The sequence below is a fragment of the Schistocerca nitens genome, chromosome 3 (assembly GCF_023898315.1).
Source record: "Schistocerca nitens isolate TAMUIC-IGC-003100 chromosome 3, iqSchNite1.1, whole genome shotgun sequence".
Lineage (NCBI taxonomy): Eukaryota > Metazoa > Arthropoda > Insecta > Orthoptera > Acrididae > Schistocerca > Schistocerca nitens.
The window spans coordinates 753972890-754000669 of NC_064616.1; the positions used below are offsets into that span (position 1 = coordinate 753972890).

Below are 27780 nucleotides of genomic sequence, written 5' to 3' on the forward strand. Positions count from 1 at the left end.
CAGCAGATGTTGTGGCAGAGCACCTGAAGGATAATTTGGAAAATATTTCGAGTAGATTTCCCCACCATGTTATAGTTCTGGGTGGAGATTTAAATTGGCCGGATATAGACTGAGAGACTCAAGCGTTCATAACGGGTGGCAGGGACAAAGAATCCAGTGAAACAACATATTAGACCTTCTGGTGACAAACCGACCCGAACTATTTTAAACAGTTAACGCAGAACAGGGGATTAGCGATCATAAAGCGGTTACTGCATCGATGATTTCAGACGCAAATAGAAAAATTAAAAAAGTACGAAGATTTTTCTGTTTAGCAAAAGTGACAAAAAGCAGATTACATAGTACCTGACGGCTCAACACAAAAGTTTTGTCTCAAGCACAGATAGTGTTGAGGATCAGTGGACAAAGTTCAAAACCATCGTACAATATGCGTTAGATGAGTATGTGCCAAGCAAAATCGTAAGAGATGGAAAAGAGCCACCGTGGTACAACAACCGAGTTAGAAAACTACTGCGGAAGCAAAGGGAACTTCACAGCAAACATAAACATAGCCAAAGCCTTGCAGACAAACAAAAATAACGCGAAGCGAAATGTAGTGTGAGGAGGGCTATGCGAGAGGCGTTCAATGAATTCTAAAGTAAAGTTCTATGTACTGACTTGGCAGAAAATCCTAAGAAATTTTGGTCTTATGTCAAAGCGGTAGGTGGATCAAAACAAAATGTCCAGACACTCTGTGACCAAAATGATACTGTAACAGAGGATGACAGACTAAAGGCCGAAATACTAAATGTCTTTTTCCAAAACTGTTTCACAGAGGAAGACTGCACTGTAGTTCCTTCTCTAGATTGTCTCACAGATGACAAAATGGTAGCTATCGCAATAGACGACAGATGGATAGAGAAACAATTAAAATCGCTCAAAAGAGGAAAGGCCGCTGGACCTGATGGGATACCAGTTCGATTTTACACAGAGTACGCGAAGGAACTTGCCCCCCTTCTTGCAGCGGTGTACCGTAGGTCTCTAGAAGAGCGTAGCGTTCCAAAGGATTGGAAAAGGGCACAGGTCATCCCCGTTTTCAAGAAGGGACGTCGAACAGTTGTGCAGAACTATAGATCTCTAACGTCGATCAGTTGTAGAATTTTCGAACACGTATTATGTTCGAGTATAATGACTTTTCTGGAGACTAGAAATCTACTCTGTAGGAATCAGCATGGGTTTCGAAAAAGACGGTCGTGTGAAACCCAGCTCGCGCTATTCGTCCACGAGACTCAAGAGGGCCATAGACACGGGTTCACAGGTAAATGTCGTGTTTCTTGACTTCCGCATGGCGTTCGATACAGTTCCCCACAGTCGTTTAATGAACAAAGTAAGAACATATGGACTATCAGACCAATTGTGTGATTGGATTGAAGAGTTCCTAGATAATAGAACGCAGCATGTCATTCTCAATGGAGAAAAGTCTTCCGAAGTAAGAGTGATTTCAGGTGTGCCGCAGGGGAGTGTCATAGGACCGTTGCTAGTCACAATATACATAAATGACCTTGTGGATAACATCGGAAGTTCACTGAGGCTTTTTGCTGATGATGCTGTGGTGTATCGAGAGGTTGTAACAATGGAAAATTGTACTGAAATGCAGGAGGATCTGCAGCGAATTCACGCATGTTGCGGGGAATGGCAATTGAATCTCAGTGTAGACAAGTGTAATGTGCTGCGAATACATAGAACGATAGGTCCCTTATCATTTAGCTACAATATAGCAGCTCAGCAACTGGAAGCAGTTAATTCCATAAATTATCTGGGAGTACGAATTAGGAGTGATTTAAAATGGAATGATCATATAAAGTTGATGGTTGGTAAAGCAGATGCCAGATTGAGATTCATTGGAAGAAACCTAAGGAAATGCAATCCGAAAACAAAGGAAGTAGGTTACAGTACACTTGTTCGCCCACTGCTTGAATACTGCTCACCGGTGTGGGATCCGTACCAGATAGGGTTGATGGAAGAGATAGAGAAGATCCAACGGAGGACAGCGCGCTTCGTTACAGGATCATTTAGTAATCGCGAAAGCCATAAGGAGATGATACATAAACTTCAGTGGAAGACTCTGCAGGAGAGACGCTCAGTAGCTCGGTACGGGCTTTTATTAAAGTTTTGAGAACATACCTTCACCGAAGTGTCAAGCAGTATATTGCTCGCTCCTACGTATATCTCGCGAAGAGACCATGAGGATAAAATCAGAGAGATTAGAGCCCACACAGAAGCATACCGACAATCCTTCTTTCCACGAACAATACGAGACTGGAATAGAAGGGAGAACCGATAGAGGTACTCAAGGTACCCTCCGCCACACACCGTCAGGTGGCTTGCGGAGTATGGCTGTAGATGTAGACGTAGATGTAGAACTGATGAGACGCTGGTGCTGGACAGAGAGGTGTTTAATAAGTGTATTACCCATAAGCATACAGCTGAGAATTGTGCCTAGAGCTGTTTGATGTCAGAATTCGCTACAGACAGCTGCTCGAAAATAATCCTGCAGCCCAGGTGATTGAAGCCAATACATGCTACCACAACTGATGGAAAAAATGCATCACTGGTTTAATTACACTGCGAAATTGTCGTGAAAACACCAGCACTCGTAATGTATGGGTCATAATGCAACACATGTACTGGGGAAAATCATCATCCCAAAAGATTGTAGAGGAGACGGTAGTTGAACGTGTACTCTCCTCGATGTACAATCACAAATTGTCGAAATTTGAGGCCCTCTTACCTCCGCTCATCCTTTCCCTCACTCCATCCACCTGCGGGGACACACAGGATTTTCAAACTGTCGACTGCTATCGCTGAGCGATTCACGGATTTTCTGCGACAAACAGCCATCCTCTCACGGTCGCTGGCCACACCTGGCCTATTCCCTTATCCCCGCTGCCCTCCCTGGACAATGGCTATACCCAGTCTGCCTTGAGGCGACAGTCCTTTGCCAACACAAAAGGGAAGTTTAGCGGCACCGCCCCGTCCCTTTATCTGTGTTGAGAGACCACACATGCTGATCCACACCCACACTGCCGTTCTGCGATGGAGAACAATTGTGTTTAACGTCAGTTCAACTCTTATAATCGACGATCTATTAAAAAAGGGAACACAATCACGACGATAATAAATATCCTCTTTCAACAGAAGTAGGCACAGTTCATTTTGTTTTAGTTTCATGAAAAAAGTGGTTTGTTCATTATGGCAAGTACCATTTTACCAATGCGAAGCTATATCACACTGGCGTTTACAAAACAAATCGTGAGAGCCTGTCTTGTAATAGAACCTCCTACTAGATGTTACTGCGTCTCTCTCCTTCTGCTTCATCGAATGCATGCTTACATTTGACATTTTTGCTCCATAACTCCTCTCTATTGACATGTCTGTAAAGTATCTAATCATATATCAGATTCTTGTGTTCTAGTTTTGTAAGCAATTTGATCATCACAGCCTGTTTCATGCAATCTACCAACATCTCGGAAAAAAACACTATCATTTCTAGGTCCCATAACGAGCTATAATTCAAATGGTGTCTACTTCACTGTTATAGTTTAGAAAGTATGAAATAACACAGGACTTGCGATAACACCTGTTTTTTAAACATGAACTCGTTACAATAATTATAAAAACAACCGTGATTCCATGAGAATGGATAGCAATCAATTTTTATTAGTTTTATGAGCAAAATGGGTGTAGTTTTGAGAGAATTATCTGCATCAAAACTAAACAGTTATACCATTCCTGATAGTAGAACCTCCTATAAGATTTTATCATGTCTCTCTCTTCTGATATATCGAAAAACAAATAGTGTCTGCATGTTGACATCGAACATATTACATATACATGTACTGCCCCATTGGAGCACATTGCTAGTGCTCGAAGTCACACGGACAGATCTGCATAAATTTTTCTCAGTTCGCTACGGTCGCAGATTCGAATCCTGCCTCGGGCATGGATGTGTGTGATGTCCTTAGGTTAGTTAGGTTTAAGTAGTTCTATGTTCTAGGGGACTGATGACCTCAGATGTTAAGTCCCATAGTGCTCAGAGCCATTTGAACCATTTTTCTCAGTTGTACTGGAGGAAGACCATATCCAACAGACTATCAATAACAAGAGAGGGTTACCTTATTGGTCCTTCATAAACATTTAATACATTGTTTTTTCGGCTGTAATACATCGAAGCAGTGTACGACTACAGTTTTGTACACCGCCATATACTTTGTCTTTCTACAATGACATTGATGTCTGCGTCAGGTGCTAAAACGATATTAACTCGTTTCCATCCTTTGGCTCTCACAGAAAGCTGAACATCGCATGGTGTAAACTATGCATCTCCCACAACACACAGGTCGGCAGAAATAAAACACCGAGGCGATATTTCTCAATGACAAAAATGTGAAAGACGTCGCCACATATGGAAACGGGAAGAGTTTGTGGCATTGTAGAGCGATTACAACAGCTATCCGATGGTGATGACTTATACAGTTAATCTCATCTTCCACAGTGACAGGGTAGCTTGTAACAACAACAACTGTACATATAATAAATTTTCTTTTGATTTTCGATAAATTAGTGTAAGCAATGTTTTGATTTCATTTCTTTTTCTTTTCGTGTCATTGTGTTAAAGAAACTGTAAGCAACTTTCGATGTGAATATTAATATTTATGTCAAATTTCAAGCAATGCTATAACAGAATTGAAGTGTAACCCATGTTGAATCTATTGTAACATGTTTAAAATTGTAATTGTGCGTCTGGTCCATACGTAGGCAATGTATTAGGATATGTGGAATGCAAAACCTTTGGTGAATACCCTGTCTGTAGGGGAGCGGTAAAAGGTGGATGGCAGGCGAACGCGGGAAAATGCACACGGGCGCGGCACGGCATAACGGGCTCAGCAAGATAGTCGGAGTTGGGCATCGGTATGAGAAACACGTTCTGGATCGAGGAGGCTCTCCTGGAAAACGTGATTTCATTGAGCCTCGGATGTGCCGTTTCCGACGACTACACAGCATGGCTATATTCTATAGGCACTAAACGGAAAAGGATTGCGACGCTAAGAAGAAGCAAAGTGCCGATACATCAAGAGCCATAGCTGTGATTGTATGTGTGCTTTGCGCCTCGCCATCTCGCTGCCCGCCAACCGCCGCATCGACACGAACAGGTTGAATCTTTAGAATTGTATTCGTGTGGACCAGTGTTAATTTTGTTCCTGACTGTTCAATAACAACTTAACTTTTACCAGAATTGTCCTATCAATTAATTATCCTCAACACTAACCTAGACAGGGTCCTTTCCACATGTTGTGCAATCCGAGTGTCCCGAAATGAAGATTTAAAGTTTATGTTAATAAGAATTACCTGCAGACCCATTTATGCTAGAATGAATTTTAAGGAGCTTTATCGTTAATGAAAATATAAGCAAAGAACAAAGGTCTGACAAAGTTGGAAGATAATTTTGGAATTGGTTTAGTAATGAAGCTTAATTAATTTGAGACAAAAATAATGGTAGTTAAATGAGGAAGTAATAAGACAAAAAGAGTAGCAACTCATATATTGTAAATCTTGAGTGCTTAATGCTTCCAATAGTTAATAGTTTCAACACAATGATCAAAACAGTTTCAGGGTCCCCCCTCCACTCTTTTCTTTTCTATTCATTTAAATTCTGAAGTGTACTGAACTGATTTGACCAGCAAAGTTAAAGTCAATATAAAACCTAAATTTATCAATGTTTTACCCTTATTAAAATTGACAGTGTATGTGTGTTTCAAAAATGCTATTTCTAGGGTAACCTATGCCCGATTTCAGTCGGATCAGTAGACAAAACGCAGTTTGTAGTAATCATTATAGTGTAATGTTGTGTATTTATAGCTTGTCCAAATTAGTACAGAAAAGGAAAATATTAGTTCAGTAGATTTTTCTGGTTCTAAAAGTTACCATATAATGCAGTATTACTACGTGTTGTTATGCTTGTACGTACATCCACTTGTACAAGGAAAAAAACTCACTTAAGGCCTAATTAGGCTGGCGACCGTATTATTAACAATTGGTAGATCTGCTGTGTATGTTTCTTGCCCGTTCTAACGTGTAGTTGCACTTTATACTTGCTTGACGTATCATTGTTGTTACTGAGTGGGTGTAAGTCTGATTTTGTCTCCATTCGGGTACACGCGGTCAACATATTTACTAAAATCCTTTCTTATAAGGTGAAGCCCGTCAACTTACCATAGTACAGGCTTTAAAGAGTTAACGTACGCCCGAGCGTAGAGGCTGTAGAACTAAAAAGAGATACTGTTATCTCATGGGTGGAAAAATAAATAAAAACATGTGGAGGACATCGCAGCAAATGGAAAAAAAATTGGAAATTTGTGCTAAGGTATTATGGGACCAAACTGCTAAGGTCATCGGTCCCTAAGCTTACACACTACTTAATCTAACTTAAACTAACTTACGCTAAGGACAACGAACACCCATGCCCGAGGGAGGACTCGAACCTCCGACGGGGGCAGCGGCACAGACCGTGACAAGGCGCCTCAGACCACGTGGCTACCCCACATGGCGCAAATGGAAATAGAACGAGTCTGCAGCATTGAGGAACACTTCCAAACAACTGTCTGAAGATGATGGTCTGTACATTTCATTCCATGCTCCAACTGTGACAAGTAGCAGATATCCCGTGTTCTGCCAAGGCTCCCTTCATGTCGACCAAGTAGTGTCAGTGAGTCATTATGTGCTAATCAACAGTATACCAGTGGACGGACAGGATCGGAAAAACACTGTTGATATGGAAAGATTTACTGTAATACACACAGTTGACAATGTGATTAATTTTTTCAATTGTACCAGTTGTTCCATGATTTCAACACAAGCCAATGACACAGCGGAATGGTTCCCAGTTTCTGCATCATCGCTAAATCACTCCTTCACTACTTTGCAAGTACCATATACTAGACTGAAAATGCAGATAGAGGACTGTGCAGTACATCCATTCGGTCATATACATCAAAGTATACCAGTTGTTCCGTAATTTCAACGCCAGCCAATGACACAGTAGAATGCTTCCCACTTTCTGTATCATCTCTAAATCACTCCTCCACTACTTTTCAGCTACACTATATTCGACTGCAAATGCAGATAGATGACTGTGCAGTACATTCATTCGACCGAACACACCAAAGTATACCCGATAGCGTCCAATACCGGTGCAATTAGATTATCTACACGTTTCCAGTGCATCGATCATAGTGCAGAATTTACGATTACAACTGGCCATCTATCCCTGTGTCGATGGGTGTCACACAGCATTCTCGCATTCGTATGATACAGTCGGAGATTGACAGATCCCTCCCACATTGTTCTTGACCAATCTTTCCTGCAGCACCAATCTTACCCACGGCACCCATCCAAATGCACAAGATCCCTCCAGATGCGTACGTGTCGAGGAGGGTAGCGCCTCTTATCTGTGTATAGTAGACATGAGAGTGCTGCAGCGATATAACAGACAGTTAGGATGAAATGTATGGTTTATACATGATGGAGCTCCAGACGGTTGGAGTTTAAAACATTTCACATACATCAAGCGTGCTTTCAATTCTGAAGCATTATTCCACTGTCTGGAGTCAGTATCAGGAAGGTACCAGCACGAGAGAAATGATCGTAGATCATAAACACACATTCCTATGGTTACATGGTTCTGTACCTAAATATGCTATAGACTTAATGCCACATGGTTTACAAACGCAACGCTCTTAGTACTCAAATGCAGGATATATTTGTCCAATATGAAACATACAACCACCCCTCAAGTTTCCTACCCTAATCACTATGGTGCCAAACTTTAAAATGGTAAAACTGCTTCCTTCTACAATACTCTGGTGTCCTACGATGGCATCGTCAGTTTATATCCACCGCTCAAGCTGCTTATAAGCCAACTAGAATGAAGTCGAAAGACTGCTCTTCTGTCTCTTAGGAATTGCTAGCGAAGTTGCCTCACCGTGCGAAGTGAAGCATAACACTGCAGGTAACAAGAAGCACTGACAGATCTCAGGAGCCAACGACCACTACGTCAGCAGCAGTGCCTCACGACTGCAGCTTCCGCCGGATTCGCAGATGACAACCAACAAAAAATTCACGTCAAAATTCCCCAGCAACAGCATCGGATATCCGTCCTCCTTGATTTTGGAATCCAATCAAAGTATAGTATGCAAAAGCGCCCAGCCAGTGTCAATTAATAAATATAAAACAGCACACACAAGCTTCAAGATATCTTGGACTAACGTTCGGCAGGCAGTTAACAAGTAAACCTCACCTATCAACCATCCAACACAAACGCCAAAGTGGAACTAATGTCCAGGGGAACATGGGGTGACAGCCTTCTATTCTACAAACACCAAAAGTTCCCCTCCCCAAAACCAATTTTCCCTTGTGCAGTTCCTAATAGGTTTTAGTGAAAGTGCAGTGCGTCACCGTTTCTGAAAAGTGTTTTAAATACATATTTTTGCTATAATCTTTACCTCTCTGTTTTCTGATTTTAATTAAAAAGCGAAGAGGGTCGCAATTTTATATAAATACCATGAGTAATCCACAGTTTTATAGATTTTAAAAACTTTCTAAAGTTTTTCACCTTTTAATCATTTTCTTTAGTCTTCATATACATGATGGTCAGAAACAGTGTGAAAAGCTTGTAAGGATGTTGCAGGGAAATTTGTGTTGAGAAATAACTGTCAAGAAAAAAATTCGATAGGTTTCGCTGTTTTTGAGTTAATTAGCATTGAATTTAGCCAATCGGGCAGTTGCGCACAAATTCAAGCTGCCCGTTAGATACAATAAGCGGCAGTTGTTCTAATAGCGTAGATGATAGTACCGAAACTGTTCAGTCTTTGATTCGGGTTCAATCCTTACCAATGTCTCATGTCCAATTTTGCATCGCCCTCTTGTTAGGTTTTAGGAAACCAAACGAAAAACACGTTTGGCGACACCGGCTTTGGCGGGCCGCTTGAATTCTAGCGCGCAACCGCCTGTTGGTTGACTTGAATGCTAATGAACTCGGAAAGGGCGCAACGTATAGAATTTTTTTACTAACAGTTATTTCTCAGGGAACCTACACTTCAATACCCTCACAAACTTTTCAGAACACTTCCAGTCTCAAACTCTTGCACAAACAGTTCCGTAAACGTTTTCCACGAATTGTGCTTCACTTAGCACTCGACAATGAACACGCGCTGTTTCATCGTGAGCATCATTTGGTGTTGCATCCAACTGATACCTAACACGTCTGCTCCTCACATACACTCAACGTAATGACACAGTGACGTACTCTGGACAGAGCATGAGGGAGATGTGCATCAGCGAAAATATGACAGCAACCGAGTCTGCAAGTTTAATTTTGCTCAGTTCGTATGTCCACGCTTTTCGCCGAAGAGCGGGAAGTTGTACCACTGACTGTCCACCCTCTACCCATATGGGGTGAGGGGGTTGAAATAACAATTAAAAAAGAAGCAAGTAGTCCCTCTGATGGAGGCTGCATGAATGGCAACCAAAACGTTGGTAGCTAAATCACATACTAGCTGAGAAATCTAGCATTGCCCAGGTATCAATTTTTTTCAAGCTTCTGCTAGTTCATATCCTTCTCCCTCCTCTCTCTGTCCATCTCCGTTCTTCCCACTCTCTCTGTCCATCTCCTCTGGCCCCCTCTCTCCTCCATCCCCCTCCCTACCTGCCTCGTATCCTCCCCTCTCTACTCATCCCTTCTCTCTTTATCCACTTTTCCTCCCTCCTCTCTATATGCAACCCCCCTGTCCCTGTACATCACCTCCACTCCTCCCTCACTCTGTCTTTCTCGACCATCCCCTCTCTCTGCCAACTTCCTTCAGCCCCACTCTCTGTCTATCTCCTCCTGCCCTTCTCTCTGCCCATCTCCTCCTGCACTTCTCTCTGTCTATCTGCTCCTCCTCCTCCTCCCCCCTGTCTCTGCCAATCTGCACCTCCCCTTCTGACCATCGCCTCTCCCCTCTAATTCCACCTCCGCCTCCCCTTTCTTTGTCAGTCTCCTCCTTCCCTCTCTCTGTGCTTCTCCTCTCCCAGTTCTCCCCCTCTCTTCCCTCTCCCTGCACATCTTCCTTTTCCTTTCTGTATCCTTCTCCTCCTCTTTCCTCTCTCTGTCCATTTACTCCCGTTACCTTTCTCTGTCCATTTTCTCCTCTCCATCTGTCTGTTCATCTCCTCCTCCCCCATCTCTCTGTCTGTCTCTTCCTCCCTCTGTCTCTGTCCATCTCCTCTCCCCTCCTCCTCCTCCTCTTATCTGTGCCTGTCTTCTTCTTCCTCCTTGCTGTCTGTCCATTTCCTTGTCTTCCCTTCTCTTTCCATGTTAACACATGCACCCCAATCGGAGGCTGGTAGTTATTACCCCTACAGTATTCCTTTCCAGATTGTAACTAGTTTGCGTAACAGATTTCATTGAAATGGTTCCAGGGGTTTGAGATAGGCTTTTTGTGCGTGGCTTTGGTGACATAAGCAAATGTCAAATAGATTTCAGATATATTTAACATATTTCATGCGTATTCGTACACATATTTCATCTGTATGTCTCGCGAATTTGGCACTGCAGTTTCATTTTCATGCAGATTATTGTTTATTACGTCGTATCTCCTGAGCTGTGTGTCGTAAAATGGTATAATTTTAGAAGTACATCCAGTGGTATACGTGCTTACTGTCTGCGAAATGTGTTGTGAATACAGTTAGTAGCAAAGAAGTAATAAATTAAACGTCATGCATGATGCGCCAATTTTTTCACGCATCTCAGTATTTGATGTCATTTCTCTTGAAATATGTGTCGTACAATGATATACGAGGGCAGTTCAATAAGTAATGCAACACATTTTTTTTCTGAAACAGGGGTTGTTTTATTCAGCATTGAAATACACCAGGTTATTCCCCAATCTTTTAGCTACACAACACTATTTTTCAACGTAATCTCCATTCAATGCTACGGCCTTACGCCACCTTGAAATGAGGGCCTGTATGCCTGCACGGTACCATTACACTGGTCGATGTCGGAGCCAACGTCGTACTGCATCAATAACTTCTTCATCATCCGCGTAGTGCCTCCCACGGATTGCGTCCTTCATTGGGCCAAACATATGGAAATCCGACGGTGCGAGATCGGGGCTGTAGGGTGCATGAGGAAGAACAGTCCACTGAAGTTTTGTGAGCTCCTCTCGGGTGTGAAGACTTGTGTGAGGTCTTGCGTTGTCATGAAGAAGGAGAAGTTCCTTCAGATTTTTGTGCCTACGAACACGCTGAAGTCGTTTCTTCAATTTCTGAAGAGTAGCACAATACACTTCAGAGTTGATCGTTTGACCATGGGGAAGGACATCGAACAGAATAACCCCTTCAGCGTCCCAGAAGACTGTAACCATGACTTTACTGGCTGAGGGTATGGCTTTAAACTTTTTCTTGGTAGGGGAGTGGGTGTGGCGCCACTCCATTGATTGCCGTTTTGTTTCAGGTTCGAAGTGATGAACCCATGTTTCATCGCCTGTAACAATCTTTGACAAGAAATTGTCACCCTCAGCCACATGACGAGCAAGCAATTCCGCACAGATGGTTCTCCTTTGCTCTTTATGGTGTTCGGTTAGACAACGAGGGACCCAGCGGGAACAAACCTTTGAATATCCCAACTGGTGAACAATTGTGACAGCACTACCAACAGAGATGTCAAGTTGAGCACTGAGTTGTTTGATGGTGATCCGTCGATCATCTCGAACGAGTGTGTTCGCACGCTCCGCCATTGCAGGAGTCACAGCTGTGCATGGCCGGCCCGCACGTGGGAGATCAGACAGTCTTGCTTGACCTTGCGGCGATGATGACACACGCTTTGCCCAACGACTCACCGTGCTTTTGTCCACTGCCAGATCACCGTAGACATTCTGCAAGCGCCTATGAATATCTGAGATGCCCTGGTTTTCCGCCAAAAGAAACTCGATCACTGCCCGTTGTTTGCAACGCACATCCGTTACAGACGCCATTTTAACAGCTCCGTACAGCGCTGCAACCTGTCGGAAGTCAATGAAACTATACGAGACGAAGCGGGAATGTTTGAAAATATTCCACAAGATATTTCCGGTTTTTTCAACCAAAATTGGCCGAGAAAAAAAATGTGTTGCATTACTTATTGAACTGCCCTCGTATTTCTGTAGGTACGTTCAGCGGCAAATGTGGAAATACTGTCTGTGAAAAGTGGTGCGAATAGAGTTAGTAGTAAGAATACTTAAAACGGATAACAGAAGCGACGCGTCGTGACATGGAAGCAATGCGGCCTTGGTAGATCGATGGAGGCATCTGGTACAACATCTGCCCACACAGGTCACCTAATTCCCGTAAATTCTGGGGAGGGGGGGGGGGCGATGAGCTCTGAAATCACGTTCAATCACATCCCAGATGTGTGCGATAGGGTTCAGATATGTCGAGTTGGACGACTAGTACATCAACTGGAACTCGCCACTGTGTTCCTCGAACCACGCCACCAAACTCCTGGCCTTGTGGCATGGCGCATTACCTTGCTGAAATATGGCATTGCTGTCGGGAAATATGATCGTCTTGAAGTGGTGGTATACATGATCTGCAGCAATGTGCGATATTCCTTGGCCGTCGTGGTGCCTTGCACGAGCTCTACTGGACCCATAGATAGCCACGTGAATATTCCACAGAGCATAATGGAGCCGCCATCAGCTTGTCTCCGTCACGCAGTACAGTATCAATGTGTTGTTTCCCTGGAAAACGACGGATTCGTGACCTCCCATCGTTATGATGAAAAAGGTATGGGATTCATCAGACCATGCAAAGCTCAGCCACTGCGCCAGCATCCAATGCTGATGGTCACGTGCCCATTTCAGTCGTAGTTGCCGATATCGTGGTGTGAACATTGGCACATGCATGGGTCGTCGGCCGCAGATGCTCATCATTAGGAGTGTTCGGTGCACTGTGTATTCAGACAAACTTGTACTCTGCCCAGCATTAAAGTATGATGTTAGTTCCGGCACAGTTTACCAGTCTGCCCAGGCTAGTATGCCCGAAGTCTGTAATGAAGGGTGGCCGCCAAACCCTACGTCGTCTGGACGTGGTTTCACCTTGGTTTTGCGACATGCTGAAGGCCACTCACCACGGCACTCCTCTAACACCCGACAAGACGTGCAGTCTCCGAAATGCTCGTGCAGGTTCTCCGAGGCATCACAATCTGCCTTCGGCCAAACTTACAAGGGGAGGCCGCCAATTGTGAAATTCAGATTCGACTCATACTGTGCATCATAAAAGCTCATGGCCATAGGTGTAATGTGGCAAAGCACCAAGATGCACCTGTCAGCCGTTGTCGAGAAAATCGACAGTTAAAAGAAACCGTTGCGGTGAAATACTCTCTACGCTTATTAAATTTCTACAGCGTCGTGGCGCAGCGGTAAGCGCTCGGGTTCGTAATTTTTTTTTTTTTGTAATTCAAATACACACACACACACACACACACACACACACACACACACACACATATATATATATATATATATATATATATATATATATATATATATATATATATATATACTTGAAATAAATCCAATCCATCGTCCACCACCAATTGTCTTCTCCGATTTTTGCCGATATGATACGATACGCGTGGTACGCATCAAACCTGACGAACGATAGAACAATTTTTCAGAATGTTAATCAGGTGTATTTCCCAACAGATAATTTAAAAAACAATTGTTCTTGTAAAAACGCATCGTTTATCAGACGTGCTCGATGTCGTGCTGTTTTCTGCTTTCCATGTTTCTATGATAACTATCACTCTGGTTCGTGCGATACTCCAGCTACTTCTGGTCAGTAATTGTTAATTATGTGCGAGTTTATACCGAACGTATCAATAAATTGTATCCACTTGAATATTATTTGTGATATTGTGTTTTATTTCAAGTTTTATTTTTCCATGACAAACGAATTTCAACAACTTATTATATGCATAATTGTTGCAACTGATTGCCGGGAAGTGTGTGCGTGTGTGTGTGTGTATACATTTGAATGACAAAAAAATATAATAAAAAAAAGTTGCATGGCGCGAGATTCGATCCGGCGACCTTCGGATTATGAACCCGAGCGCTTACCGCTGCACCACGACGCTGTAGAAAACCAATAATCGTAGAGAGTATTTCACCGCAACGATTTCTTTTAACTGTCGATTTTCTCGACAACGGCTGACAAGTGCATCTTGGTGCTTTGCCACATTACACCTCTGGCCATGAGCTTTTATTAAGCGCAGTATGAATCGAATCTGAATTTCACAATTGGCGGCCTCCCCTTGCTAGATAGATCGAGCGCCTTCCCCATTCTACGCACGGACAGCACGCTCACTGATACTGCATGCAGCGTGCGTGTATCTGACTGGCAGGCATTCCTCGCCAGGTGGTGGTGCTATCGCCTGAAGGTGTTTATATCTAAAGTAGGTCGGTGGCCTCAGCGTTCTGGCTGATCATTGTACATCAATATACCGATTTTTATAATTTGTGCGGATGCCACCGCCACATACCTAGAAACATTTTATTAAAATAACGTTTATCGGCCTTATTTGATCTTCACGAAGGTATCTATTGACCGGATTTTCTAGTTTGTCACGGCTATGGCGTAATGTGTCTTTGCAGAGCTCCCACTATATCGATTCGCCGTAATTGATTAGGTACACGTAGTTGAACGCACTGCGCCAGCTGATGGCCCCTCTGACCGCATAAAGCATTTGTCAGCTGTCGCCGAGCGCTGCCTCGAGCGTAATCACGAAATGAAATACGACGAGACCAGTACCGTGGGGCAAGCGCCAAGTTTATGGATCAATGTAATTACAGAGTCTATCGAAATAAAGATGTCGGAAAACCTAAGAAACGGTTACGAATATCAGAGCTGCGAAACGCAGAGAGAATGTGCATTTCACTGAATAATAGCACTGGCTCCGAAATACAAATGAGTAAAAAATGGGCATCAAAGGACATACCGGCTCCTGGAATACGAACTCGGCTATAAATAGCGACGTGATACCAACAGTACTTCAGTCTGGTCGGAATCCAAGTAGAGAGTAAGGATAAGGACACAGCAAGCTGAACCTCAAGAAGACGTCTCTGTCGGATGTCGATGTATCGTGACAGAAAAATAGAATCATCAATTCAGCTGAGCAACTGAAAGCACACCATTAATCAATCACGCCGAGAAATCCCAAATAAATTAACATAATTCCTCATATCTCAAGGCAAGGAACAATATAAAAATTCAGAAGTTTCATGTTGGGAAGCAACGAAGGGTACTAACGTAGGTGATATTCGTTTTCAAGAACGGTCTTAGGGCAGATGCACATAGTTATGGACCTATATCGTTGACATTAGTCTGTTGTAGAGCTATGGAACATGTTTTTTTGCTCAAGTATTATGGCGTTTTTGGAGACTCAACATGGATTCCGCAAACAGAGCTCTTGCGAAACTCAACTCTCTGTGTTTCTCCATGAGATCTACTGCGCTGTAGACATCAGTGTTCAGGTTGATGCCGTATTCCTAGGCATAAGGAAGGCATTTGGCAGCACCCTGCACAGCTGCTTAGTGAAAAATGCTAGCTTACCGAGTATCGGACCATATTTGTCACTGGATTCAAGACTAACTGGCAAAGAGAACTCAACACGACTGACTTATCGGACCAAAACTGACAGATGTAAAGGTAATTTCTGGAGTACCCCAAGGAAGTGTGATATGATAGGACCGTTACTGTTTACCATATATGACTATATGACTGCAGCGATCTGGAAAAGGACCTGCAGAAGATTGATGAATGCTACAGGGACTGGTAGTCGACCCTGGTAGTAAATAAATGTAGAATCTAGCGCATACACAGGAGAAGAATCCCGCTACCATACAACTACATCATTGATGAAAAGTTACTGGAAACAGTATCTGTTGTAAAATATCTAGGAGCGACCTTAAGTGGAATGACCGCTTAAAAGTTTTACACTGCGTAACACAATTAAAGGGTCACTTTTTCGAAACCCCATAATGGTGTTTCATTTCAACGCATAACTTCGACATTTGGTTCAAAGGTGGCTACAACCTTCCTCTATAATAGTGTAAAAGCGTGGCGCCTTGCGCCATCACCCTCCGGTTCGACGACGCATCAAACAGCAAAGTGTCGACACTTACGAAAAAAGACCAGAGCTCAGAAGTTCTTGTGACGTGTTAAGTGGGTTAATGATGCACATTGGCACCAAATGTCACAAAAATTTGCCCAACACCAACGTGGATGTGCCACATGATGGGAAAGTCGTCAGAGCCTCTCTTACCTACATTCAACCTTTTCTTTTGACGCCTCTGCTATGGAGGTCAGAATAGTGACGACCGGGGTTGAAATCACCCGGTGTTCATTTGGTTGGCCAAGGAAAACATTTCAGACACACCGCCGCTCAGAATCGAAACGAAAAGGCTTGCGGGGGTGGCATAAAGGGCGTTAATGACACCAGTCCCTTTCTTGGGAGTTTGATTTCAACACATTTTGCGGTCGAAAAGGGATCCACAGTGCGATGAGCAAAAGGACGACGTTCTTGTCAACCACAGGGGGGTTTGAAACTGGAGCTCTGAAAACGCATAAGGAGGCTTTGACACTGTTGATACATCCTGGGCTATTCAGACAGTCCCGACAAACATCACGGTCCTGTAACCCCACTGAACGAGATGTGATCCCTTTGGAGTGCAGTGTGACTGCAGTTTTTCGTCTGGAGACCGTCTGGAGACCGTTTAAAACCATTCTAAGAAATTTTGAACGTGATCCAAAGTAGAAGTAGCAGAAGTAACAAAGGGTCCTTATGCTTTTTCAGTGCTCCTGTTTCACGCTCTCCTGTGGCGTGAGCACACAGGTGTGCGACGTTGACACATGCGAGAAGAAAAGGGCAAAGGGTCCCTCTAACACCCCGCAGTTCGGCAAAACCCTCTGAGCACCCGTTCACACTATTTGAGAATTTTAAAAATGCACGTTTACAGAGAAAACCTACTAAATAGCTCGAGGTGCATGCAGGTAACCAATCATTTGACACACCTCTGAGGCCAGTTGACTGCCTGCAGGCGCCTAGGAGTATTTCGCAGGTTTCCTCTGAGAAGGCACATTTGTAATATGCTAAATAAATGTAGGTGGGTGCCATTGAATGTTTTGCTGAATTGGGGACCTTAGAGGGACACTTTTCCATTTTATTCATGGATGTGTCAACGTCACACTCCTCCATGATCACGCCACAGGAGGTTTTGAAACTGGAGCACTGGAAAAGCATAAGGAGCCTTTGCTGCTTCGGATCACGTTCAGATTTCGTCTAATGGTTTTGAACGGTCCCTAGTGGATCAACCTCGTACATCAGGGCAAAAGTTGCTGTCACATTGCAATCCAAAGAGTTCAGATCATATTCAGTGCGGTTACAGCCCATTAATGTTTGCTGAGAAGGGCTGAATGGCCCAGGAGGTGTCAACAGTCCCAATGGATGCCAACAATGTCGTACTTTTGCCCATCGCACTGCGAACTATTGGTTTCAATCGCGAAATGTGTGGAAATCAACGTCCTGAGGAAACGGGTGGTTTCATTGCCACCCTTTATGTCAGCAGCCTCAGGCACTTTGCTTTCGATTTTGAGCGGTGGCGTGTCTGAAAGGTTATCCTCGGTCAACCATCAGAAATTCGCGTGATTTCAACACTGGGCGTCGCGGTTCTGACCTCCATCGCTCACTCGTCGAAAGAATGTGTGTAATGTAAGTATGAGGGTCTGCGACAACCTTTCTGTCGTGTGGTACGTTCACGGTGGCATTAGGCAGAGCTGTGGTGAAATCTGTTTCCAATGTCACATCATTCACCCACTTTTACACGTCACGTGAACTTCCGAGCCTTGGCCTTTTTTCCACATGAGTCGACACCTTTGAAGCGCCGTCGAGCCGGAGGGTGACGTCGCAGGGCGCCACGCTTTTATACCATTGCAGAGGAAGGTTGTATCCACCTTGGAGCCAAATTTCAAACTCTTACGTTTGAATGTGACACAATCACGGGGTTTCAAAAATGATTCTTTAGTTCTGTTATACAGTGTGGCAGGAAAAGCAGATGCTAGACTGAGATTCCTAGGAAGAATGTTAAGGAAATGTAACAAATCCACGAAAGGAGTGGCTTATGAAATACTTGTTCGAACGATTCGTGATTATTCTCATCGCGCTGGAGTCCTTACCATGTACGACTAGTAGAAGAGATAGGGAAGATCCAACGAAGAGCAATGTTTTTCGTAACAGGGTCGTTTAATCGACGCAAGAGCGTTAAAGGGATGCTCAATAAACTCCAGTGGCTGATGGTACAAAAGAGGCTTTGTTCATTACAGTGTGGCTTACTGCTGAAATTCTGAGAGGGTATGTTCTGGGAAAAGTCGGAGAGCATGTTATTTCCTCCGACTTACGTCTCGCGAAATAAAAACAATGAGATTACTCGAGAAATTAGAGGTAATACGGAGGTTTATCGACAATCATTCTTCCCTTGCGCCATTCGCAAATGGAACAGGGTAGGGGTGGGCGGACAGATAGTGGTACCAGAAGTACCCACCACAAGTACGAGCAGGCGGCTTGAGGAATACTGATGTAAATGTAAACGTCTTATACAAATTGATACAGTTGTAAATAATGTAACATATTAGTGGTTAGTAGCTGTCATAGACGGAACGTTTGATTTTCTTTTGTACTGACACTGTATTTGGGGATTTATTACCATCTCTTAGTCTTCTGGTAACTTTGCATTCAGTGATACAGGCCTATGAAGTTTCCACCAAACACGAACGAGTTATTGAATTTAAGCATGATTTTATGAAAGATACCTTGTCACAGAACACACACCTAGTAAATGTGACGTTGTACTGTAATTTACAAATACCAACAGAGATCAATGTATATAGTCGAGTTATAGCGAGTTTTAGTGGCATGTCATACTAAAAAACATTATGAAAACATCCTGACTGAAGAAAATTAAGTATACTTACGTATGTAGTTGTGCTCAATTGGGGGATCTTTGTTTATGGGGTACTGGGGCTGGCAAAGTGGATCTCTGGAATTCCAGGCAAAAAGCCAGTTATCTTCTTCGTGAACGAAGTCAATCCCGGGACGAAGGTCTCTTTGTTCAATGTCACTCAGAAGACAATTAGCAGGACGTCCACGACGCGTCGTCCTAAATGAATACAAAATATATGCTGTAATATATAAGGCTTAGATTACACAGTAATGTAATGAAACGATAATAGTCTAAAAAGTACTTAAAATCAAAATTGACACAGCAGAATTAAAGTAAATAAAGCGAGTAAATTTCATTAATGCTATGTATTTGTTTTTGAGTTGAAATTATTCTTTAATAACATATTCCTTTTTTACTCATATATGCCTCATTTTCTTTATGTTTCTTGTGCGTTCTGTTATGTTGTTATTGTCATGGCTGCACAGTAAGAAGCATTATTTTATTTTGCACTACAGTTATATGTTACTATTCATCTATGAAGTCTGTCCTTGTGTCGGCCTCTCACCCAATCGTCAGAAAGAAATGAGTACCAAAGTCGGAATGAAACATTGACCTATGTTTTTCGCGGTCATACTTTACCCACGGGATTATTAGAACAGGCCTCACGGCCTAATTCACCTCTGTGTATTTCTCCACTCATCGTCTGACACACTTCTGTGAGAAGTAACATTTCAGTTCAGTCGAAATCTTCGACAGAGCAAATTTATTTACGTGGTTGAACGGGCGATTAATTTTTGACCATATCATGAATTTTTGTAGAATAAAGATGTTCACCCGATCAAATATTTTATATCATGAATAGCCCAGAAACATAGATTGTGGGAAATGCTCCATAATTTCACTGAAAACTGATATCTTTGTCTTTTATCTAAGGTTTCCCAAGGTACTTCCCGTTCTTGTGAGCATTGGCAGTCTACTTTTGCTGGTATTAGGACGGAATTTCTGCATCAGGGTAGTAAGAGTTCGTGATTTTATTGGGTGCAGATTTTTCTTTGCAGTGAATAATACAATTACAGATGACAGCTGTGTGCACATCTCTTCTCCATCCCAGAATTCGCTGTTCGCGAACAAAGATATAAGTTTGAGTACCGTGACAGAGGTTTCATCCATCACGAATGTTCAAAACATTTTATTTCAGTGCGAAACATTGCAGGGCGAATGGATGATTTACATATATAAATAATACTGTACTTCGAAAGCATTGAGTAAAATATATAGCCAGTAGAGAAACAACAAGCGCAATGATTTATTGTGACAGTTTGCCCTTTGAAAATTTTACATCACATCAATAAAACATATCCAAGTAATCCGGTACTTAAACTACTTGGAAGAAGCGACTGCAAAATCCCCGTCCGGTTATTCTGATTTATCTTCTTACGCTTTACCTAAATCACTCCAAGTGAATACTAGGACAGTTTCGTTACGCAGATCATGGGCAATTACTCTCCCTTCTTTTTCTAACGGAGTTTGATATCAACAAGACGTTAAACTGTCTTCCTTCTCTTCACATCTGTAAATTGTTTATTGGCGAATGCGCTGTTATTGATTCCTGTGATTTAACACCAGTTATGGGACTTTCCGCCTATTGCGCGCAATACATTACAATGTATATTGAAGGCTACCTGCCAGACCCAGCACCATGAAATTTTTTCTCTCCAGTGGAGAACACACAGAAATGAACTCTGACATGGATACTAACTGTAAGCACACCTTTTACCTATCACAGAATTTTTTTATTCACGAGCAAGGATTTGGGTTCGCATCCCGGTGACCATAGTTGTGATCGATCGAGAAGGTTTCTGCAATTCACTACAAATTTCTCATTAACTTCGAAACCCACTGTAGCTCAATAGTCAGCGAAAATATTTGAAAGATGCGCTGCAGAGCTTTAAATTCGTGATTTTCGGGTCTATATCTTGAGCGTATAGTTTTAAGGGTCACTGCAAGGTGAAGCATTCGTTGTTCTTTGCACCAACAAAACGGCCACTATTCTATTTCCCACAGACGAGGATATCTGGACTGTTATAGGTGCGAATTGGTTGGATTACCATAGTTACAGGACAACGTTTCGTTGTCAGTAATTGTTATTCACGTAACGAGATGTGCCTCATTTAGTTTTTCTTTCTTTTTTTTCCTTTTTTTGAGGATTTCGTATCGTCGAAACTGATATTTCAGATGTTTTCTCCCAACTCTAAGTCTGTTGATGGTGTACATACTCCCAAGGTTTCACCTGTTAGGAGTTATGACACCATTTTCGTACTATTCCACCACTATAAAGTTTTCTTCATTGGCCGACCGCGAAACATCCTCGAGACTAAGATGTCCTTCTGAAACTCTCCGAAAGATCTGAATGTGGCAGAGCGATGTGTCAGTCATCTCCAAACATTGAAAACATTTCTTCAAGTATCGGTAGACAGACAACCTGTGTGAAAAGAAATATACTCTAAACCTGCTCGCATCTACGACAACACGGATAGTGTGGGATCCATCTCTTAGCTGCAGATCTAATTATTTACGGACGCAAGTCACACCTTTCCACTTTGAGACCCATTTTGAAAAAGTTTACTGGCACTCTTTTCAGTCAAACTCATTTTCACAGATAGTTTCTGTGTAATTACTTTCCTCTCCCACACTCTCCTCCCCTCCCTCCTTTTTCGACCTCAGCAGTGCGTGTCAAACAAATCTATATTCAAAATATAAGTAAATATTATCACATATTTATCAGTTTCGTTGTAAAAGCTATATTTTACATTTTTTCTTTTTTTTTTTTAAATGTAGGTGTAGTAATATAAGACGGCAACACTGATAAAATGATTATCACGAAGCATCTCAAAGTTGTGAACTTTGCTTTTCTACCTATAAAAAAAAAGTCATACGTAAATGTTGTGTTACAGGCGGATAACTAAGTACAGCAAATATTTCAAGCAATATGTACAGGCCTTGGAAGAGGGGAATTAAGATTTAACGCATAACCGATATCAGATAATGGGCTCATACAACGAGGTGTAGGAAGGAATCATATGTGCCTTTATTGGAGAACCATTCCGGCATGCGCGTCAAGTGATGCAAGGAAATCACGGATAGTACGAGAAAGAAGACTTGTACCAGCCCCTCCTAGGTCTGTGAGAATACAGGTGCATGTTACCTTTTCATCTCCTGACCGTCAAATCTTCTCTGCTTATGCAGGGTCGAAAAATGATTGTTGACATCGGTACAGATATCCGCAACTTTTCTACAATACGTGATCATCTTACGATCGCGCGAAGAAAAGATTTTGTGAAAAAGAGTGATACCCTGCGACGTCACCCTCAGGCCCGGCGACGCTTTAGTAAACAAAGTGTCGACACGTGCGAAAAAGAAGACCAGCGCTCAGACGTTAACGTGAGATGTAAGGTTTTTTATTTATTTTATTTACACGTCAAGTTCCGTAGGAACAAGTTGAGAAGCAAATCTCAAAGGTCATGAAACGTGACAGTACATGAAATTACAACATAACAGTAATAACAGACAAAAATAAATGTTTATGAACCCAAAAAATGTCAGTCCATAAGTTTAAGTAAACGCAATCAACAACGTAATAAGAATCAGCTTAATTTTTCAAGGAACTCCTTGACAGAATGGAAAGAGTGACCCATGAGGAAACTCTTCAGTTTCGATTTGAAAGCGCGTGGATTACTGCTACGATTTTTGAATTCGAGTGGTAGCCAGACCTCAGAAGTTCATGTGAGGTGTAAGGTGAGTTAATGATGTCACATCGACACCAAACTTCACCAAAATGCTGAACGATCCCACCTGGCGTGTCAGAGGATGTGAAGGTCGTCTTACCTTCATTTCTCCCCTTATTTTGACGTCTCCGAAATCGAGGTTAAAACCGCGACGCCGCGCGTTGAAATTAAGCGTTTTTCTTACGTGTACCCGCGAACACATTTCAGAGACACCGCAGCTGGGAATCGACATGAGACCTGGCATAAATGGAGACAACGAAAACACCCTTCCCTTGTGGCGTCGCACACATTACGCGATCGAAACCGACAGTTCGCAGTGTGATGAGCAACAGGGCGACGTTCTTGACAATCTTTGACGCTGCTAACACACTAAGGACACTTCAACCTTTATCTAAAGGCATTGTGGGCCAGCAACACCAATGAATGTGATCGCACTGTGAGGGCAATTTTTGCTCTGGTGTACGGAGCAGAACGACACGAAACGGTTCAAAAACATTCGACGAAATTTGAGCGTGATCTGAAGCATCAAAGGGTGCCTGGTGCGCGCCCTCCTGTGGCGTGATCAAGGAATGGTGCGACATTGGCATAAGTGTGAATAAAACGGCAAAGGGTCCGTCGAAGACTCTAAAAAATGGTTCAAATGGCTCTGAGCACTATGGGACTCAACTGCTGTGGTTATAAGTCCCCTAGAACTTAGAACTACTTAAACCTAACTAACCTAATGACAGCACACAACACCCAGCCATCACGAGGCAGAGAAAATCCCTGACCCCGCCGGGAATCGAACCCGGGACGTCGAAAACTCTACTCCCATAGTTCCGCAGTTCTGTCAGTGTGACTCACTCACGTTTGTCCAGCACTTTAAAAACGTACCTGTACAGAGAAAACGCGTGATGCAACTAGGCAACCACTTGACACGTCTCCGCTCCGGAATGCCTAATAACAGGTGGCCAGAACTCTCACGGATTTTTTTTGTGCGGGTATATTCTTACAGTGATCAACAAACGAAGGCGGGTGTCACTAACAGCACTGCCTAACTGGTGGGCCTTAGAGGAACGCTTTGCCGTTTTATTCACTCATGTGTCAACGTCGCACGCCTCCGTGATCACTCCACGGGAGGGCAGAAAAAACATAACCACCCTTTGATACTTCGGATCGCGTTCAAATTTCGTCGAATGGTTTTGAACGGTTGTGGTTCCACACTGTACACCAGAGAAAAATTGCGGTCGCACTGCACTGCAAAGGGGTGCTATCAGGTTCAGTGTAGTTACTAGCCGACGATGTACTTAGAGGACTGAAGCGTCCGTGGGGCGTTAGCGATGTCAAAGATTATGAGGAACGTCGTACTACTTCTCGTCGCACTGTGAACTGTCTTTTCCGATCGTAAAATATGTGGAATCTTTGTGCCAACCCCGGAGGCCTTTTAGTGTAGATTCCTAGCGGCGGTGTGTCTGAAATGTTTTCCTCCGTCACTTGTAAGAGAAACGCGTTATTTCAACGCTGGGCGTCGCACTTCTAACCTCGATCGCGGAGGCGTCAAAACAAGGGGTGAAATGTGGGTAAGAGGAAGTGTGACGATCTTGCCACCCTCTGACACGTCCACGAAGGTGTTGGGTAGAACTGTGGTGAAATTTGGTGCACCAATCTTGCTCCTCTCATGGGCTTCTGAGCTCAAGCCTTTTTTTTTCGTATGTGTCGACACCTCGCTGTCTGAAGCGTCAACGAGCACGAGAGGACGTCTCAGGGCGCCATGCTTTTGCACCATTACACAACGGATCCCTTAGGAGACCACAGTGACTTCGAACGCGGACTAGTCATTGAAAGGCACGCGAGTAAAAGATACATTAGAGACATCTCAACCCTTTTACAGCCGCCCCAATCGACTGTTGATGAAGTGCAAACGTGAAGGATCAACCACAGATAAACCATGGCCAGGTAGATCACATGTTCCTGACAGACAGAGACTGCCGAGCACTACGAAGGGCGCTTGTAAAAAATCGCACTAAATCAGCGAGAGGAATCGCTCGTGAGTTCCAAATGCTGCTAGCAGTCCAACTAGGACATTGACTGTGCGTAGGGAGTTAAAAAGAATGGGGTTCAGTGGACGAGCAGCACCTCATAAGCCACACACTTCAGTACTCAGTGCTAATCGACGCTTGAGATAGTGTAAAGAGTCACGCCACTGGACAGTGAATGACTGAAAATGAAGGATTTGGAGTGATGAATCACGCTGTACCCTGTGGCAATCCGATGGAAGCGTTTGTGTTTGGTTAATGCCTGGAGAACATTACCTGCTATCAGGCGTAGTGGAGGTTGTGTTACAGTATGGGGGTGTTTTTTGTGGTTAGTCTGTAGTCCCCTTATTACCCTCGAGAAAACGCTAAATTCGGAAGGATATGAACATATTTTACAACTTTGTGTACTGCGTGCAGTAGATCAACAGTTAGGGATACGACTATTGGGCCAGCATGACACTGCAACCTGGCATAAACCAGCATCTCTTAGGCAATTGTTTGTGGGTAATGACATTCCTAAAATGGACTGGCTTGCCCAGAATCCTGACCTGAACCCAATGAAACATCTCTAGCATTAGTTAAAACGTTGACTTAGATGTAGAGGGTAGCGCCCAACATCACTGTCTCTCTGGTTTTCGACCCTTGAGAAAGAATGTGTTGCCACTCCTCCACAGACATTCAGACACCTCATTGAGTTTCCCCAGCCGAGTTCAGTCCGTCATAAAGGTGAGGGATGTACACATTCCTTATTGGTGTCGACTAAAAGATGTCCGGATACTTTTGATCATACAGTGTGTGTGCGTTTCGTAGGGTAATGTTGTCAGCGCTGGCCGTGGGGCATGATGGGAACATAAGGGGGTGTGTCAGCTGCTGGTTCTACGTAGCAAATGACAGAGCAGCGGCCACATTAGATTTTCATGCCAAGAGACGAAGGAATATTGTTATCTTCCAACGTTGATGTAACTCCGGAACTTCAATGAATTCCGAAAAAGAGCTTCTTTTTACATATGCATTCGTTGGCTACCCGAACTCACATCGACATTACCACCTTCTTACCTAGCCTAAACATCGGGCCACACTACAGATCAGTCAGTCTCCAAAACTTTCTTTCCGAGACAAAGTTTATTTTTAAGTGACATGCTCGTTAGCTTCGCCAGCTTACAAGTAAATTTTCATCTTCCAAACTATCCTAGACCTCGACCTATGCTACAGATCAATCTGTCACCAGAACCATCATATCGCATGAGATGGCGCTATGGTTAACACAATGGACTCGCGTTAGAGAGAACGACAGTCCAAATCCCCGTTCGGCCATCTCGATTTAGGTTTCCCGTGATTTCCCTTAATCGCTTAAGGCAAATGCCGGGAGGGTAGATTTGACAAAAGCGCAGCTGATTTCCTTTCCTATCGTTTCCAATTAAGAGATTGTGCTCCATCGTATTCCATTGTAATTCTTCTTCACTGTACCTAGAGAAATTTTTTTTTTTTCGAGACACATTCGTTGGGTTCCCCAACTCACATCCAAATTATCACCTTCAATCTAACCTAGACCTTTGGCTGTGCTACAGATCAGTCTGTCACCACAACCTTTATTTGAAGCAAGTATTCTTGAATCAAAAGCAAAGAAGAGAACGGTTTCAGTTTCGGCACTAGAATTACACTGCCTCTTTTCTCACCTCTTTTTGGTTAACTAAATATAACGTCCCACTCACGCATTGTCAATTTTTGAGCAGTAGAGAAACACCGTAAAAAAATATATTGGTTCAAATGGCTCTGAGCACTATTGGACTTAACTTCTGAGGTCATCAGTCCCCTAGAACTTAGGACTACTTAAACCTAACTAACCTAAGGACATCACACACACCCATGCCGGAAGCAGGATTCGAACCTGCGACCGTAGTGGTCGCGCGGTTCCAGACTGTAGCGCCTAGAACCGCTCGGCGACCCCGGCCGGCTCTTCATAACCCCTTGTGTACTCTGTCATCCGAGGGGACACTCTGAGAAATAATGCGATTCCATGCATTTCTAATAGATGGTTGCTGCCCTGGTTAAAAAGCCTTCTGTCATGCGTTCGTACGGTCTCTTTAATAGTGAAATCCCTAAAATGAATTAGCAGTAGCGCAAATTATTATTTTATCGTATTTCATTGTATTTCTGGTGGATACATAACATTCAGCATTGCCAGACTTGCTGGGTTGGAAAAGGTGAGTGCTACGGTGAGGTTGTACGTGACGTTCTTCCACAATAACAAATGGCTCGGAGCACTATGGGACTTAACATCTGTGGTCATCAGTCCCCTAGAACTTAGAACTACTTAAACCTAACTAACCTAAGGACATCACACACATCCATGCCCGAGGCAGGATTCGAACCTGCGACCGTATCAGTCGCGCGGTTCCGGACTGAGCGCCTAGAGCCGATAGACCACCGCGGCCGGCCCACAATAACAACTCGTCATTCACCGATCCAATTTCAAGATTCCATACTAATAGTCCATTTGTAAAATACTAAGGCATATACTTACCCGAAGCTCAGAGACGCACAGTAGAACTCGAAATTTTCTCTAGCGCGTGTGCATTCCGACCTACAGATCATTTCCGTGGGGACATTGAGGACTTTCTTGACGACCGGCGGCAGCAGCTGCGCCGGCGCTCCGTAGCTGACGTAGCACGCTGAAACAAGCATTTCTCAGTGGCGACTTTTTTTCAATTCATTTATTGCTTACTTAAAGACCTGTTGATACATATTTTAAAAAAATATGCCATACATTTTCCAATTTTTCATGTAATAACGTAAGTAGTTCTATAATGTGAGCGAATATTGTTTTCAGAAATAAAAAATCAGAGCTGCAAAGAAAATTGAAAGAGTTAAAGGAAATGGAACGTGTTAATTTAGAATCTTAGTAATTTAGGAGAAACTAATAGA

The 27780-nt window shown here is 43.2% G+C and overlaps 1 protein-coding gene across 2 annotated transcripts in view; it reads right to left on the minus strand.

The window, feature by feature from the left end:
* The window catches only part of LOC126249749 (uncharacterized), a 535036-nt gene that overhangs the window by 35683 nt on the left and 471573 nt on the right, over window positions 1-27780 (minus strand). For both annotated transcript variants that reach the window (XM_049951429.1, XM_049951430.1), the window contains 2 exons: window positions 27380-27527; window positions 19087-19271 (listed from right to left, as the gene is read on the minus strand). In XM_049951429.1, coding sequence (XP_049807386.1) covers window positions 19087-19271; window positions 27380-27527 — 333 coding nt within the window. The remainder of the gene's footprint in view (window positions 1-19086; window positions 19272-27379; window positions 27528-27780) is intronic.